Below are 14825 nucleotides of genomic sequence, written 5' to 3'. Positions count from 1 at the left end.
TGCGTAAGCGATGCGCATCTTTTGTGCGTAGAGTAAGGGGCAGCCAAAACAGTGTGCTGAAGATGATCGCGGAGCGTTTTGACTGCTTCTACCTCCGGCATTGCTGCGATAGACACCTTGCGATACAAATGCCGGAGCGAAAGCTTTAAATATTAATTATTATTATTATTCATATTGGACATTGTGTGATTGTAATTAGTTTCATTTTATTATTGTAATTGTATTTTTCAAATTGTCGTGACATTTATTATTTTTTTTTTAAGTTGTATTTGATTATAACAATTGAAGACAGTCAAATTGTTTTATGGGTCAAATTGTTGCCTGAAATAAAGAATTATTATTATTATTTTAATATATTCTGTGGTAAGTAGACGTCATTTTAGCGATTCACATTTTAAATCTATACAAATAAATCAAATTGGAGTGTCTGTTTGTAATATTAAAATAACCGCTTTTTAGCAAATGCATAATATGGATGTATACACGACACCTATACCAAATTATTTTTTTTTACAATTTTTGTCTGTCTGTCTGTCTGTTTGTTTTGGCTAAGCTCTTTCTGAAACGGCTGGACCGACTTTGACGGGACTTTACACTGGCAAATAGCTGATATAGTAAAGAGTAACTTAGGCTACTTTTATTATAGAAATTTATTTCTTTTATAATTGTGCGAGCTGAACAATAACTTTTTTGTTAAATTCCACGCGGTCGAAGTCGCGGGCACAGCTAGTTTTATAATAACACCCAATGATTAGGGTTGACGATTCCTTCCAACAAAAAAAAAGATCGATTTTTAAATCGTTTCGAATCGAAATAGGATGAATCGAGTCATAAAAAAAATCGAGGTCCAAAAGATCGATTTCTACAAAATCGATTTTTTTTAAGTTTATATTTCAATGTAAATATAAATCCATTTTATGAAATTTAAATATGACAAATTTTTTGTGACAAATTTAAATATATATTATACTCTTATAAATTCAAACTATTGTGCAGTTAGCATTGTCAGCAGTTTCGGATATTTGAGTAATATCGGCGCAATAATTTCCGATAACTCAACAAATCGTTCCAACTGATAAAAAAAAAAAAAAACAGAATTCCATTTGGTATATACAGACTTAATCAGCCCCAAAGGCTTTATTTTGTGTGTGTATTTATGATCCTGAGCTTTCTTTAAAGAGTCAGCAGCATTTTTATTATGTTTAAGATATGTAGATATGTGTATCTTTAACTACTGATTGAGTCCTGATTGAAGATATAAAGGAAGCAGATTGAGATTGATTCAATAATTCTATTTCGTAAATAAATGTTTGTTTGGTATTTGTGTTTTTTTTTTTTTTGAGAGAACATTGTCATATAAGATGAGGGTGTATAGAGAAAGAAATGAGTAAGTGATAGCAAATAGAAAGAGAAAATATGAATAGTAGATAGTGAATGAACTGAGACGGTGAATACAAGGAATACTATTTAGCGAGTTTTTGAGTAACTAACCCTTTAACCGGCAACACCGTAGTATTACGAATACATTCAGCTAATTGTAGCTAATTTTATGGTTTTTACCAAAATCGAAAAAATCTAATGTCGATTTTCAAGGGTGACATATCGATTCACTGAATCGATTCAGTACAAGATATCGGCCTTGATATCGACTTACAAAATCGATGTATTTGGTTCGAGGCATCGATTCTTCGATTAATCGATTTCAGATCGCCATCCCCATGGAGTTTGGACACTTGGACAGATTATCTTACCTTTTACCTTAATCTTTAATTTTTCGAAACAAAAAAAAAAAAAAAAAAAATAATAATAGAATGTGAAAATGTTGTTCTTGTAGTTTGTGAAGTTATTGAAGTTTAAGTAATAGACTTATTGAAATTGTTTCTACTCTTATTTTGAGTATGTGTAAATTATCTTACTTAGTAACTTTTTAATACTTGTACATTTATCTAATTTATTTATTGAATTTCCTTTAGATAATGGAATTTACAATGTTCGCATTGGCGCTTTTATTGTTTTCAATTTCAATAACTTTTGGCGATAAATCGGTGAGGTATGCTGCTGTTATATATAGACATGGTGACAGAACACCTGTCAACCCATACCCAACTGACCCCTGGAGAAATGAATCTCTTTGGCCAGTTAAATTTGGTCAACTAACGAACATAGGCAAAAGACAACATTATGCTCTTGGAAAATGGCTTAGAAAACGGTACTCGGTAAGAAAACAATGAAGCAATATTGCTTTTAAATTCGTTCACTTGGTGTTAATATATAGTGGCTTTGGTTTGATGTCATAACAGTTTTTATTAAGTTATTGTTATTTACAGCATTTAATATCTGAAAAATTTGATCCTTCTGAGGTATACATAAGATCAACTGATGTTGATCGAACTCTTATGTCTGCTCAAGCCAATTTAGCAGGTAGGAGCAATAGGTCTTTTAAACTATCAAATGAGTTTTTAATTAAATCAACACTGTATGTGTCATCTAACTGAAAAATGTATTCATATATAATATGAATGTATTATTATTAAACTCTATTCAACATATATTGTATTGAATGACATAACGTTTTATGTATGTGCTTAATAAAACATCATTCATCACTGTTGATTGATTTACCACATCATAGTATTAAATAATTGATGGTTTAAATGTGTGTATAGGGCTATTTCCTCCTTTGGGTGAATCCATATGGAATACAAATTTAATTTGGCAGCCTATACCGGTACATACAAGGCCAGAAAAAGATGATGAAGTTTTAGCAATGAAAAAGAAATGTGTTCCTTATATAAAAGAAAGAGAAAAATATTTTCAGTCAACTACTTACAAAGAAGGACTCCGTAAATATCAAGGACTTATGGAGTGAGTACTGTGTCTATGTGTAATTGTATTGTATATAATAAAATATTATGTATAATCTTAGCCTTTTTATAAAATTCGTGTATTCTTTTTGTTTTGTCATTGTACTTTTTTTGCTATATTATTACTTGACTGCATATTTTATCAATATTAATTTATATTTTATAAATGTAGGTAATTTTATTAGTGATAATATAGATAGATAACTTATCTGAACAACTAGAGGATAGATATGAAATGTTAATAGATATATAGTTGTCAATATTCAAAGTAGAATTTGTTAGTTATTTGTTTTTTATTAAGCTGAAATAGGAAACTGGGTAGCCTAATTTTGAAGCAATCAAATTTAAAACTATCCACAGTCTGCTGAACTATTTATAATCTTGTAAAACTTCCCATATTTTTGATCTGTCCTTTTTCGGAATCACCTGTTCCTTTGTCCTCAAACAAATATCTAGGAAGCAATATCGTCCCATTTACCTGCTTACTAAAAATTAGCTTTAGTATAGTTATTTCTTAACCCGACCCTACATAAGTGGGATAAGGGCAGGAAGATGATGATAGTTATTTCTTAACTATTCTTTTTTCATTTTGTAATAAAAATAACTTTAATTAATGTAAAGATAATTTTGAGAACACTAAAAATATTGTCACAACTTTTTTAAATGTAATTGTAATAAAAAGTTTTATATTATTACATTGTCAAACTAGCGCAGATAAACCAATGTCCCACAATGAGAAAAAAAAAAATTAAAAAAATCACCATAAAGTAATGAAACTTCTTACTTACATTTCATAATGTACATATAAGTAACATGATATCTGTACTAATATTATAAAGAGGTAAAGTTTATAACTTTGTTTGTATGTAGGGGGTAATCTTCGCAAATACTGATCTGATCATGAAAATTCTTTCACTAACAGAAAGCTACACTATTTAGGAGTGACATAGGCTTTATTTTATTGTAATTGAACAAAAAATTCAGTAAATAAGAAAAAGATTAAAATATATCAAAATGGTAACTAAACTAGCACCATCTATCGCTATTAGAAAACAATTTATTAGTCTTTCGACGTTATTAATTTAGTCTTATTTTAGTCTATCGACGACGTTTTCTCGATTTTTGATAGATGGCGTTGGAGCAACATATTATTTATTTAAGTGCTATAAAATTTGTTCTTTAAAGTATGTTATTTGGTTAATATAACAATAATTAACACCTAACGAAGTGGGCACGCCTCGGCTAGTTAAAAAATATTTTATGAGATAGCTAGAACTGAACCAATGTTTCAAGGAAGTTTTCCTATTTGTTTCATTTATTTCATTTCATTTTTTTTTCATTTCATTTATTCATTTATTTTCTTACATCTCATATTGCAGGCAGAACCCAATTCATTAGACATAGTAAAGGAGACAAAAAGCAAAAGGAAAAAAAAAGTTCAACTACAATTAAAAAAGAATTCGCTGACTTAAACAATAATACTAAAAACAAAACAAAGTAGCAGTAATAAATATAAAAAATTTAAATTTCATGCATGATGTATATGAATTACATTTCAGCCTGTATTATGCCACTGCTGGGCATAAGCCTCTTTGCCCAAGTAAGAGAAGGATTAGAGCTTAATCCACTACGCTGCTCCGATGCGAGTTGACGGATATATCTACTATGAGTAATGATGGCTACCAGGTGCACTTGATAACAACCAGGACCGACGGCTTAACGTGCTCTGCGAGGCATGGTGGTGAGACCTATAAAGACTGCACAAACACCCAGACCACGGCAAACATCTGTATGGCCAATACAAATGTTTGTCATGTGCGAACCTGCAACAGCCATAAACCAGTGCTGTGACCGTTGCGCCAACGCGTTGTCGTTGTATATGAATAATCTGCTTAAAACTGAATTATTTCGTTTTAGTTATTTAACTGCTTATACAGGAAAGAAAATTAAAGATTATGAAGATATTAATGACGTTTATAATGTACTCTACATAGAGACTTTATATAATTTTACACTCCCAAACTGGACCCAATCTGTTTATCCTAATAAATTAAAACAACCATCATGTTACAGGTAAATATGTAACATATAAATACTACTTTAATATGATACATTATAATGATCATTAGTAAATAGAACTGAACTGGCATGATAATTTGGTTGTACTTTGTCTGTATTGTACTTTACATTACATATTTAATAGCTTAAGGGGACAGAACTAGGACGAATGTGTTTGTCAACATATATAAATGACTTTATAGTAAAAACTGACAAAATTACATTTATTAAAAAAGTTATTACTTCATTTCAGCTTTGCAACAGCAACAGCAACTCCCCTAATGGCTCGTCTTATGGTTGGGCCATTATTAAAAGACATTGTAGCAAAAATGAATACTGTAATACAAAAGAAAAAGCCTAATCCTCTGAAACTATCAATATATAGCGCACATGATTTCCAAATTGGAAATATCTTATCTGCTATTGGAGTGTTTGATGGAAACTGTCCTGTTTACACTTCCACCATATTTTTTGAGCTCTTACAAGGTAATACTCAAGTGATTTTTAATCTTGTGTTAAGCGTGATGTATACAGAATTCATTTAAAGAGTACTTAAGAAAGTATTTTTGACCTTTAACCATTTATATACTTTCATACTGTCTCTACTTTTTTTATGGGAAAATGTGCATTAAAAATTAGTTTTTGCACAACTTAGTTTCGTATTTATATTTCAGATAACTCTACTATGAAATATTTTATACAAATGTCTTATAGAAACTCAACTGAAATTGTTGAACCATACGTTATGTATATACCATATTGTGGAAAAATTTGTCCTTTTGAAAGATTTCTTAAGTTGTATGACAATTTGGTAACTGTTGATTGGAATTATGAGTGTACTAAACAGGTAATTATTAATGTTTCACTTTTTTGTTTACATTACTAGTACTCAACTCATTAATTACTACTCTTAAAATTACCTGTTATTATTAGTCTATCTTATGATTAGTCTACATTTATTGAACAGTTGAGAAGTCTGATAATTTGAAATAGAATATATTTTTCATTAGAATATACCCATGAGAAATTATAACAGCAAGCTATAAAATAATGCAATAAAAATGTAAAAATTGATAAATTGTTGAAAGTACGAATAACTTAAGTAATCTTCATATTTTTACATGCTTACCATGTAATATTTTATTGATCTATTAAATTATAGATGAAAATTAAATTTTGAAACATGGAATACAATAAAGCATAAGTGATGATTTGGACAGCTCACAACATCAAGTTGTTATAATTATCAAGGTTATAAGAAGGTTAATATTTATAGTTATAGATAGTGAACTAATTTGTTGGTTTCCAACCAGTAGACATTTTTAGATTTTCGTTTTATTAGGATTACCTTACAATTTCCTTTTGTATATATAAAGATATACAAATGTATTGTACTTTCAAACATTTAATTTTTATATTCCAGATGTCACCTCTTATTGGACCATGTTTCTTTTTGGGATTATTTGCCCTTATGTATGTGGTTCATAAAATAAAATTTATTAAAGCTGATAAAAAACGAAGGTTAGTTAAAAAAATTGAAAGTAACAATTTTTTTGAAGAAAATTAGCTATTTTTACATTTTATCATTATTGCTGTTTTTTTATTATTATTTCAGAATTCAATTTGCATACACAAGTGTGTACAACCCTACGGCTGTGCTTGAAAAAATATAAAAATGAAACTAAACACTGATGTTTAGATTTTTAATTGTACTTACATGACTAGCTTTTATAGAAGACTATTTTTATGAAACGTGGCTGTAATTTTTATGAATATTAATAATTTTTTTAAAAGTTTGAAAATATGTAAACAATGTGAATGTAAAATATATATTGGGTAAAAATCTTAGTGTAAATAGTGTCAATTGTTAAAATACTTAACAAATTAATACTTTTGTAGAATTTTATTCAATACCCAACAAAATATGTAAGTCATCAGCAAATTAAGCAACATTTCAGTAGATAACTGTGTCATCAAAAACGACAAAAAATGTGAAAATGACTATACTCACTAGAACGTATCATACGTTAATGCAGCGCTTTACTTGACTGTATTTAGGGCAACTGATATTTTTCCGAGTAGCGAGGCTAATCGAAGTGTACAGTGAACTAGCCCAGTGTTTTCAAATTAATGCGACGTTACTGTCATCTTTATGAACAGTAACCAGCGTTGCAAAAGCTACCGATTTATCGGTAGATCTACCGATTTTGGCCCTTGTCTACCGATATACCGATTTAGCAGTGCTATCTACCGAATTTTTGAATTTTCAACTAATGTAAAATAATTTTCTAAAAAAAAAAAGGTAAAATAATATTCTTAATACTGTAACACTAAAAGAAAACGGTAACACAAAATCAATGTACGAGGACTTCCCGAAATTCTTCCCACCACGTCGAATATGACCGTTCAAATCCGGGGTGTGTTAAAACAAATTGTACTAACACGTCATATAATAGAGTTTATTATTGTCTGGTGGGTATACAAGGGAAAATCCCTGAAAATAACTTTCTTCGGGTTTGTTTCTTGAATTAGGTATAGGACTAGAGATAGATTATTTTTGGATTATATCGATGGATTAGGATTAGTATTCGGATTCATTATTGACATGGGAAGATTCAATTCACATTTAACAAATGAAATGTAGTTGCGAAATTTTGTGAAGTGTTAAGCGAATTCATCGTTAATTCATACTTCTTTTGCGGCAACGTGCTATTCTATCGGACCCACGGGAAGTCGGGAATAATAATAATCTGTTTCATTATTAGCAATTTAGCAGTTGCTGCGAAGAATGAAATTATGCAATCTTTGGTTTGTTTGTATTTATGATGCTTGTATGGACTACTTCTATAATTAATGTTTCTTAGTGATAAAACGTATTGCTTTTGAATACTTTCTTTTTCTGTAATGTAAAATAATTATAATTATAAATGGAACAAAAATTTGCACGCCGTTTAAGCTAGATTATATGAGACATTGTAACTAATAACACCTTATGTATTAACTATATTCATGCAAATAAAGAATTTGATTTAATTTAACGGAACAAATTTAAATAAATGAACGCATTATTGACTTAAAATACTTTTGTTTTACTCCGAGTAAAAATCTACCGATTTCTACCGATTTTTCGGAGCCAAATATACCGATTTTTTATTTTACACTTTTGCAACACTGACAGTAACTTACTGTTCATAAAGATGACATTTAGCAACACAGAACATTAAATACTCTAGGAGAAGAATAACGACTTCCTAAATAAAAGGTTAAGACAGTATTGCTGCGCGCCATCTAGTGGTAGCCCAGAACAACTGCGTGAAGGACGTGAATAGGGCGGGAACTTTGAAATGCATAATGTGGCGGGAACTTTGAAATGCATAATCAAAACTATTTTTTTCTTTCAAGTGTACAATAGAATTGCTTATCTCAAATTAGCATTACAAAACAATATTAAAATTTAAAAATTAATGACCTATGTAACATATTATGCTAAATTGACATAACTTGATTTCTGTTGTACAACCAGAAAAAAATCGGTATTCATTAATTTCCTACTTTACTAAATATTAGAAAAAAACTCAGGAATTATGGTACTTTTTTATTTCAGTAATTTAAGTATGTATAACCAAATTAGTTACATAGTCCGATATAAAATTAAGTGCATTTATCCATGTTCGTAAAACGACTTTTAACTTGTAGGTATTCAGCAAAAGGAACTTCATTCCAAACGGTTTTTTATTTATGTTTTAAAATGTCAATTTTTCTTTTTAACGAAGCCTTTGAAGCTTCCTCTGAGAACTCACGATTTTTTAATGTACAGTACCTCTTTATGCAAATATATGAAATATTTTCTATAAAATAACTGCGATTTTTTTCCCAATGTACTGGACAAGCCTTTAAAAAATCGTGATCGACCGATTCTTGAACCTTATCTACTACTTTTTTAAGCACATGCTTTTCGTGTCCTATATCTTTAAGCATTCTGTTTATCACCAAAGCACAGGATTCCACATAATTTATAATATTTAAATGAGGATATTTTAAGCTCTGCTTTTCGGAATTGTATTCTTTAAATTGTAGGAATAAATGTTCTACTAAACACTTTTCCTTGGAAAATAAAATGTTATTACAGCTAGAGCAACTACAATCAAGTCTTTTAATTAAAAATCCACAAACATATGCACATGCCTGAGCTTCACCACTTGATGTTTCAGCATTACATATACTTTCAAGTTCCTCAGACAAATTTGAGGAATATGAAAAACTCTGTTGAGTGGAAGTTGTATAATTTGTGCATAAGTTTGTGGATCTGGTCAATACGTCTTTATAATTATCAATTATGGCTTCGCAGTAATCGCTCTCGCAATTCCCAGTGCTTAGGTGAGCTAGGTTGCTTAATATTGATGTTTTTAGTGCTGCAATAAATTGACCAGCGGTAGGATTGTAGTTTGCACCACAATTACTCCGAATGCAACCAAACAGATTTTCTAGTGGGTCCTGCTGTAGCCTGCGGGTGGCAAGACTTTGAATATTTGAATGCTTATTACGGAGTTTATTCCATAATAGTTCAATTGCATTCAGAGTCCACACCCATCCTTCTTTTGAAGGTGGTGTACGTGTGCTGCCTACAAATTTTGAAGTATTAAAAAATATTTTCATTTTCTTAAATAACGTGAGATGTGGTGTGGTTTGTTTCAAATTTGTAGCATGTATTTTCCCGCGGCGCAAATCTTTAGAGTCGCTGTTGACAGAATCAAAAAGTTGATCCATGTTTGATATGACACCTGCAGTTACAGCTGCTTCAGAAGTCAATACTCCTGAAAATATAGTGAAAATGTATTTAGAGTCTTAGATGTCTTTATTGCTTGATGAATAATAAAAAAACAAGGTTGTGATAATAGATTGAAATAATATTATCATAACAATACCTTCTGAAATTTTTGCCATCATCCCAGCAGCAACTGTATGACTCAACGTTTGTGCTGCCAGCTTAACCTTCATTTTTTGCCTGCTGTTCGGATTGAGGTGTTCTAATTTTAAGGCAGGAGCAAAAACAAAATTGGGGTTCTGGTTGTCCAGTTCATAAAAAGTTTTTATGTGGCTCCATTTTGCAACTCCTAAAATAAAGAATTTCATGTAATATATCTTCTAAATAGATAAGATATATAATGATAAATATTCTCACTTCTTATACTATTTTTAATTCTTACCTATTCCACTTTTGTTGCTAGATGTTATTTGTGTAGTGCACTGGATATCATATTTCAGAAATAAATTTCTGAAACACTTTAGAAGATGCGGTGGGTCATACATACTGATAATCTCTATATTATCTATATTAATTGAGGGTTTTTCGGTAGTGGCACCCAAGATGGACAAAGCTCGTCGATTTACCCCATCCATATCGCAAACCATCACCGGTATGTTAAGACCTGCCGCACGACATTCACGTATTATCTGCAAAAAAAAAAACAACTGGCAATTAATACAATACATAACCTGCAGTTTACGCAGTCATCATCATTAGCCTTATTCCGTTTACTGTTGTACATAGGCCTCCTTCAATAAACGCCAAGACGGCCAATCCCCTGCCACTCCCATCCAGCCCAGACCGGCATAAATTAAGTTTTCACAGTATCTAAAATTATTATTTAACATCTATGTTTCAAATTAGTTTTGCTAAATATGTCACCCATGTGCTGTGCATCTGCTACATCAGAAAGATAACACTGGAATATAGTTCTGAGTTGTATTTGTACAACTCAGAACTTGTAATTGTTGTGTAATAACATACCTCTTTTATCAAGACTGCTAATCGGTCTGCTGTAACATACTCGCTTGATAAGTAATAAGCCACAGGCTGCTTAATCCTCTTTCTAATGCCAGCTAACATAAATACAAGAGCGTGTGATGCTATTTGTGGTGATCTGCCTTGAAGTCCATGGTCTTGAAAACCTTCTATTATATCTGTCTTTCGGTTGTACATGATATTTTTTTTTATTGACATTTCATCAAACATGATAATGTATTCATTGTCTGATGCAGTTTGAAGTTCTGCTGTTCTTTTTAAAACAGAAAAAATACATTCGTTAACTCCAACTTTAAGGGAGAATTTGCTCAAAAGAAATTTTAGAGTAGATTCAGATGGTAGACAAAATAACCTTCTCAACAGTCTATAACACGTTGGTGATCTTTTATATAATCTGAGAGCTGTTACTTTTTCTTCAGTAGTCCATCTCCTTCCTTTAGTTTTTTTTTTTTACGTTTTTGATCTGTGCTTGCAGCAACAAGGCAAATGTAGGAGTAATATTTTTCATCAACATATCAATAGACTTGTTTTTATGTAATACTTTTAACATGTCTTTATTTTTCAATGTTTTTATTCTATTTCGCAGTTGCCAAATATGTTTTAAATGTTTCCTGCATTTTGTCAACAGATATTGTTCTTTTGGGGTTTTAGGTTGCCGTGTTGGTGTCTGAGATAGATGGTTGATTTTACTCAAAACATTATTTTCTGCACATGAAGCATATGACACATGCGAAGTCCCAGGTTGAGGTTTAAGTCTAGGTTTTTTCATGGTGGGTACTGGTTTTGGTTCAGAATAGCAGTTGGTAATGTCATTCAATACTTTCAGATGACAATGTGATGGACCTGGTTGAGGTTCAGTCTGAAATTTAAATAAATAAATGTTGTAATAATAGTAATAATAATCATATAAACTTACTTACTTACTTACTACTACCACTGCAACAATAGTTGTAATAACAAAATAATCTAACATCGGGTCACCTTACTCACCAACAGGAACACAATACTGCTTTAAAACAGTATTATTTAGCTGTGGTCTTCACTGGCTGGCTAATCACAGAAAAATTCATAAATCCATTTTAGCATTATTGAGTAACAAGTTTTCAAACATTGTCATAAACTTTTGCATTTGTAAAATTAGTATGATTCACGATTCAGACTGTAATATCCCACTGTTGGGCATAGGCCTCTTCCCCATGTAGGATAAGGATTGGAGCTTAATCCACCATGCTGCTCCAATGCAGGTTGGCGGATATATTCCCTACTATACTATGAGTAACGATTGCTATCAGGTGTACATGATAACAACCGGGACCGACGGCTTAACGTGCTCTCCGAGGCACCAGAAAACCCAGACCACGGCAAACATCTGTATGGCCAATACAAATGTTGTCGTGTGTGGGATCGAACCCGCAACCTCCCGCGCAATAGCCAATCACAATCCAGTGCTGTGACCGCTGCGCCAACGCGACGGCAGCATTATTTATTTAAAAATTTAGTAGGATATCCCTTAAACTAGCTTAAGTTCTGAACCAACAGACAGAAAGTCTATTGCTTTCCATACTCCAAACATTTTGACATGAAACTACTACAAACAAACCTACTATGTGAAATTTCAAATGACTTTATATTGTTTATGTTAAATATTATAATAACACTAGCTTCTGCGCGCGACTTCGTCCCTGTGGAATAGGATCAAATCTGTCATATATACTTATGATTTGTGCGAAACTAACCTTTTACGCAGCGGAAGCTCTCAAAAGGATAAAAAAACCGATTTTGAAACATTCTTCATTGGTGCTACGCTTCTAATGGTCCTAGCGTGATTATATATAGCCTATAGCCTTCCTCGATAAATAGGCTATCTAACACTGAAAGAATTTTTCAAATAGGACAGTAGATCCTGAGATTAGCGCGTTCAAACAAGCAAACAAACAAACAAACAAACTCTTCAGCTTTATAATATTAGTATAGATTAATTATATACCTCTTTGATGTCATCTGGAACAGCAAATCTGTGAAGCTTCTTTGAAGTTTCAGGGTAATCACTAAATGATGTCCTTGAAAAATGTCTATTACAGAGCATTAAATGTCGTGTATGAAGTTTTTGCTGAAATTCTGGAGACCAGTGCTCTTTATCAGGAAAGCAGTACTTTGCCCATAATTCACAGCTGAAATAAAATTATAACTATATCAAAATAACAAACTGACTGGGATAGTTGATTGTGAAGTAGAATCAACCTAATATAATAAAACACTGCTCTACTTATGAGAGTAGTGATACATAAAGATAAAATTGCATCAACGCTGCCATCCCCGGTGTGCATTGGACTTTACAGAACAAAATGTTATGACAAATGGCTGATTTCATTTTGTTGTTTGGGGCTGTAGTGCTACTCACAAAAATTAAATTGGAAGATTGGGTGGAAGGCTTCATAGCTGTAGTTTAGTAGCTTTGTTGTTGTAACACATACATCTAGTTCTAGAGTCTAGACTAGATATCACTTGTTCGAAGTCCTGGTACAACTCATACAATGTTCTATATATAATTAGATAATTTATCATAAATTTTATAAATACATACCGTAATGTGTTCGTTATACCGGGTTTAGGAAAGCGAAACAATTTAGTCAGCGAGTCCTCAGCCGGTGAACGTCCGCACTTATAACATCGGCGTTGATTTTCCGCGTTATTTACCGAAGACATAGTCACGTCTTAGTCACTTTTTCGAAATAGGTTCATAAAAATCGTAAAGATAACTCAAACCACACACAAGAGTCACTATCTCAAAATATTTCAATCCCACCGAGTCGAAACAAAAATAAAATTAATATAATAAAATAAAAATTCAATTCTTATAACCTTTTATGACAATAAACCAAAGCAATAAACAAAACAACACATTACACAACGATGGACGCTGGATAAACAAATCCGCCATTTTGATGCTCTGTGTTGCCGTCATCAGTGAATTTTTAATTTCTCGCATTAGGTCCCGATTTTTTTTTACTCTAGCCTCACTTGAAATAGCCCTTGAAGGTAGTCGTGGGTCGTAACGTCTTTTATGTGTAATCGGTTATACGTAGTTTCGTGGATACGCGTAACTAGTTTCGAAACTGCTTATTTTTCGAAACTAGTTATTTTTGTATACAGTATCAGTACGGGACGGCGACGTTTTATTACTTTTGTTTGTATTATGGTTATGAAGTAGTTATATGTTATAACTTGTAACATATACGAATGCCGTTACGTACGTTAATATTGATGGATAGTATAATTAAATTAACTTCCCTTCATATTTTATCCAGGCTTACGACTGGCTGCAAAACATGTTATTTAAATTACTTTTTGATTTTTGTATAGTCATAATAATCGATGCAGGCGTATTTAGAAGTTCATTTGATTTTATGTACAGTTTTTAATTATTTTTCGAAATACATACATACATACATATAATTAAAAATACAACAAAAAACCCATACTATTTTAGTATATACTTCAACACGAGACAATAACATTAATCGTTAATAATTAATCACTCGTCAACTGTCTTAACTTAATGCTAAATAGTAAATTCGAAAATATTTAAAAAGAAACACGACCGAAATTAAAATTTATTAAAAAAAACTGTGCGTATTAAAATAAACTTAAGCTCATAGTCAATTGCGTACAAAATCCCATGAGCATATTCGAAAACAAAGATGCATCTATAGTACTTATAGCCATCTCCTTTTATCCTACGCGTAAGCGTATCTGCGTATTGTAATGATTAATATTAGTAACCTGTTACGTTATTAGGCAAAACGCTTATGCGCTGGACGTTGTGTCAAGTTTTTGATAAAACTGCGTACGCAAAAAAACTGCGTACGTAAAATAATCGTTACATTCGTATCGGCGAAACTACGTATATGGTTATTAGCTTCGTAACTAGTTACTGAAACCGATTACGTTAAATAACGCCCACCGCTACTTGAAGGTATGTCGTTGATTTGACGTATAGAGTCGACACCCCCTGTTTAGCAACATGTGTTGTTTTAGTCCACTTCATTTTTGTAGTTTTAAGTATAATATATATAATAAATAAATACAATCGAATT

At 31.6% G+C, this 14825-nt stretch overlaps 2 protein-coding genes and 1 long non-coding RNA gene across 3 annotated transcripts; 2 read left to right on the top strand and 1 right to left on the bottom strand.

Moving 5' to 3' along the window:
* Nucleotides 1-1488: 1488 nt before the first annotated feature.
* On the top strand, nucleotides 1489-6816 carry LOC123668516 (prostatic acid phosphatase-like). The gene is made up of 9 exons (XM_045602251.1): nucleotides 1489-1896; nucleotides 1974-2216; nucleotides 2328-2421; nucleotides 2667-2865; nucleotides 4782-4937; nucleotides 5176-5408; nucleotides 5597-5769; nucleotides 6346-6443; nucleotides 6538-6816. Exons 2-9 carry the CDS (start codon nucleotides 1977-1979, stop codon nucleotides 6593-6595), a joined length of 1251 nt encoding a protein of 416 aa, XP_045458207.1. The 5' UTR covers nucleotides 1489-1896; nucleotides 1974-1976; the 3' UTR covers nucleotides 6596-6816.
* Nucleotides 6817-8504: 1688 nt separating this feature from the next.
* Nucleotides 8505-13487, bottom strand: LOC123668601. Its single transcript, XM_045602326.1, has 6 exons — nucleotides 13313-13487; nucleotides 12716-12899; nucleotides 10714-11587; nucleotides 10130-10376; nucleotides 9848-10036; nucleotides 8505-9736 (listed from the first exon to the last, which is right to left on the bottom strand). Exons 3-6 carry the CDS (start codon nucleotides 10936-10938, stop codon nucleotides 8655-8657), a joined length of 1743 nt encoding a protein of 580 aa, XP_045458282.1. The 5' UTR covers nucleotides 10939-11587; nucleotides 12716-12899; nucleotides 13313-13487; the 3' UTR covers nucleotides 8505-8654.
* Nucleotides 13488-13545: 58 nt separating this feature from the next.
* LOC123668602 lies at nucleotides 13546-14825 on the top strand. Its single transcript, XR_006745600.1, has 2 exons — nucleotides 13546-13767; nucleotides 14705-14825. It is a non-coding gene; the product is annotated as an uncharacterized LOC123668602 (long non-coding RNA).

The sequence above is a fragment of the Melitaea cinxia genome, chromosome Z, assembly GCF_905220565.1.
Source record: "Melitaea cinxia chromosome Z, ilMelCinx1.1, whole genome shotgun sequence".
Classification (NCBI taxonomy): Eukaryota; Metazoa; Arthropoda; class Insecta; order Lepidoptera; family Nymphalidae; genus Melitaea; species Melitaea cinxia.
This window is presented reverse-complemented; position numbering and strand designations above follow the sequence as displayed.

Excerpts from the sequence above, each read along its gene's own strand:
- LOC123668516 (XM_045602251.1), top strand. The coding sequence starts at position 1,977 with ATGGAATTTACAATGTTCGCATTGGCGCTTTTATTGTTTTCAATTTCA. Across the intron at positions 2,217-2,327 it reads GGCTTAGAAAACGGTACTCG|CATTTAATATCTGAAAAATT; the intron begins GTAAGAAAACAA and ends TGTTATTTACAG. Across the intron at positions 5,409-5,596 it reads ATTTTTTGAGCTCTTACAAG|ATAACTCTACTATGAAATAT; the intron begins GTAATACTCAAG and ends TTTATATTTCAG.
- LOC123668601 (XM_045602326.1), bottom strand. The coding sequence starts at position 10,938 with ATGTTTGATGAAATGTCAATAAAAAAAAATATCATGTACAACCGAAAG. Across the intron at positions 10,037-10,129 it reads TAGCAACAAAAGTGGAATAG|GAGTTGCAAAATGGAGCCAC; the intron begins GTAAGAATTAAA and ends TCTTTATTTTAG. Across the intron at positions 9,737-9,847 it reads GATGGCAAAAATTTCAGAAG|GAGTATTGACTTCTGAAGCA; the intron begins GTATTGTTATGA and ends CTATATTTTCAG.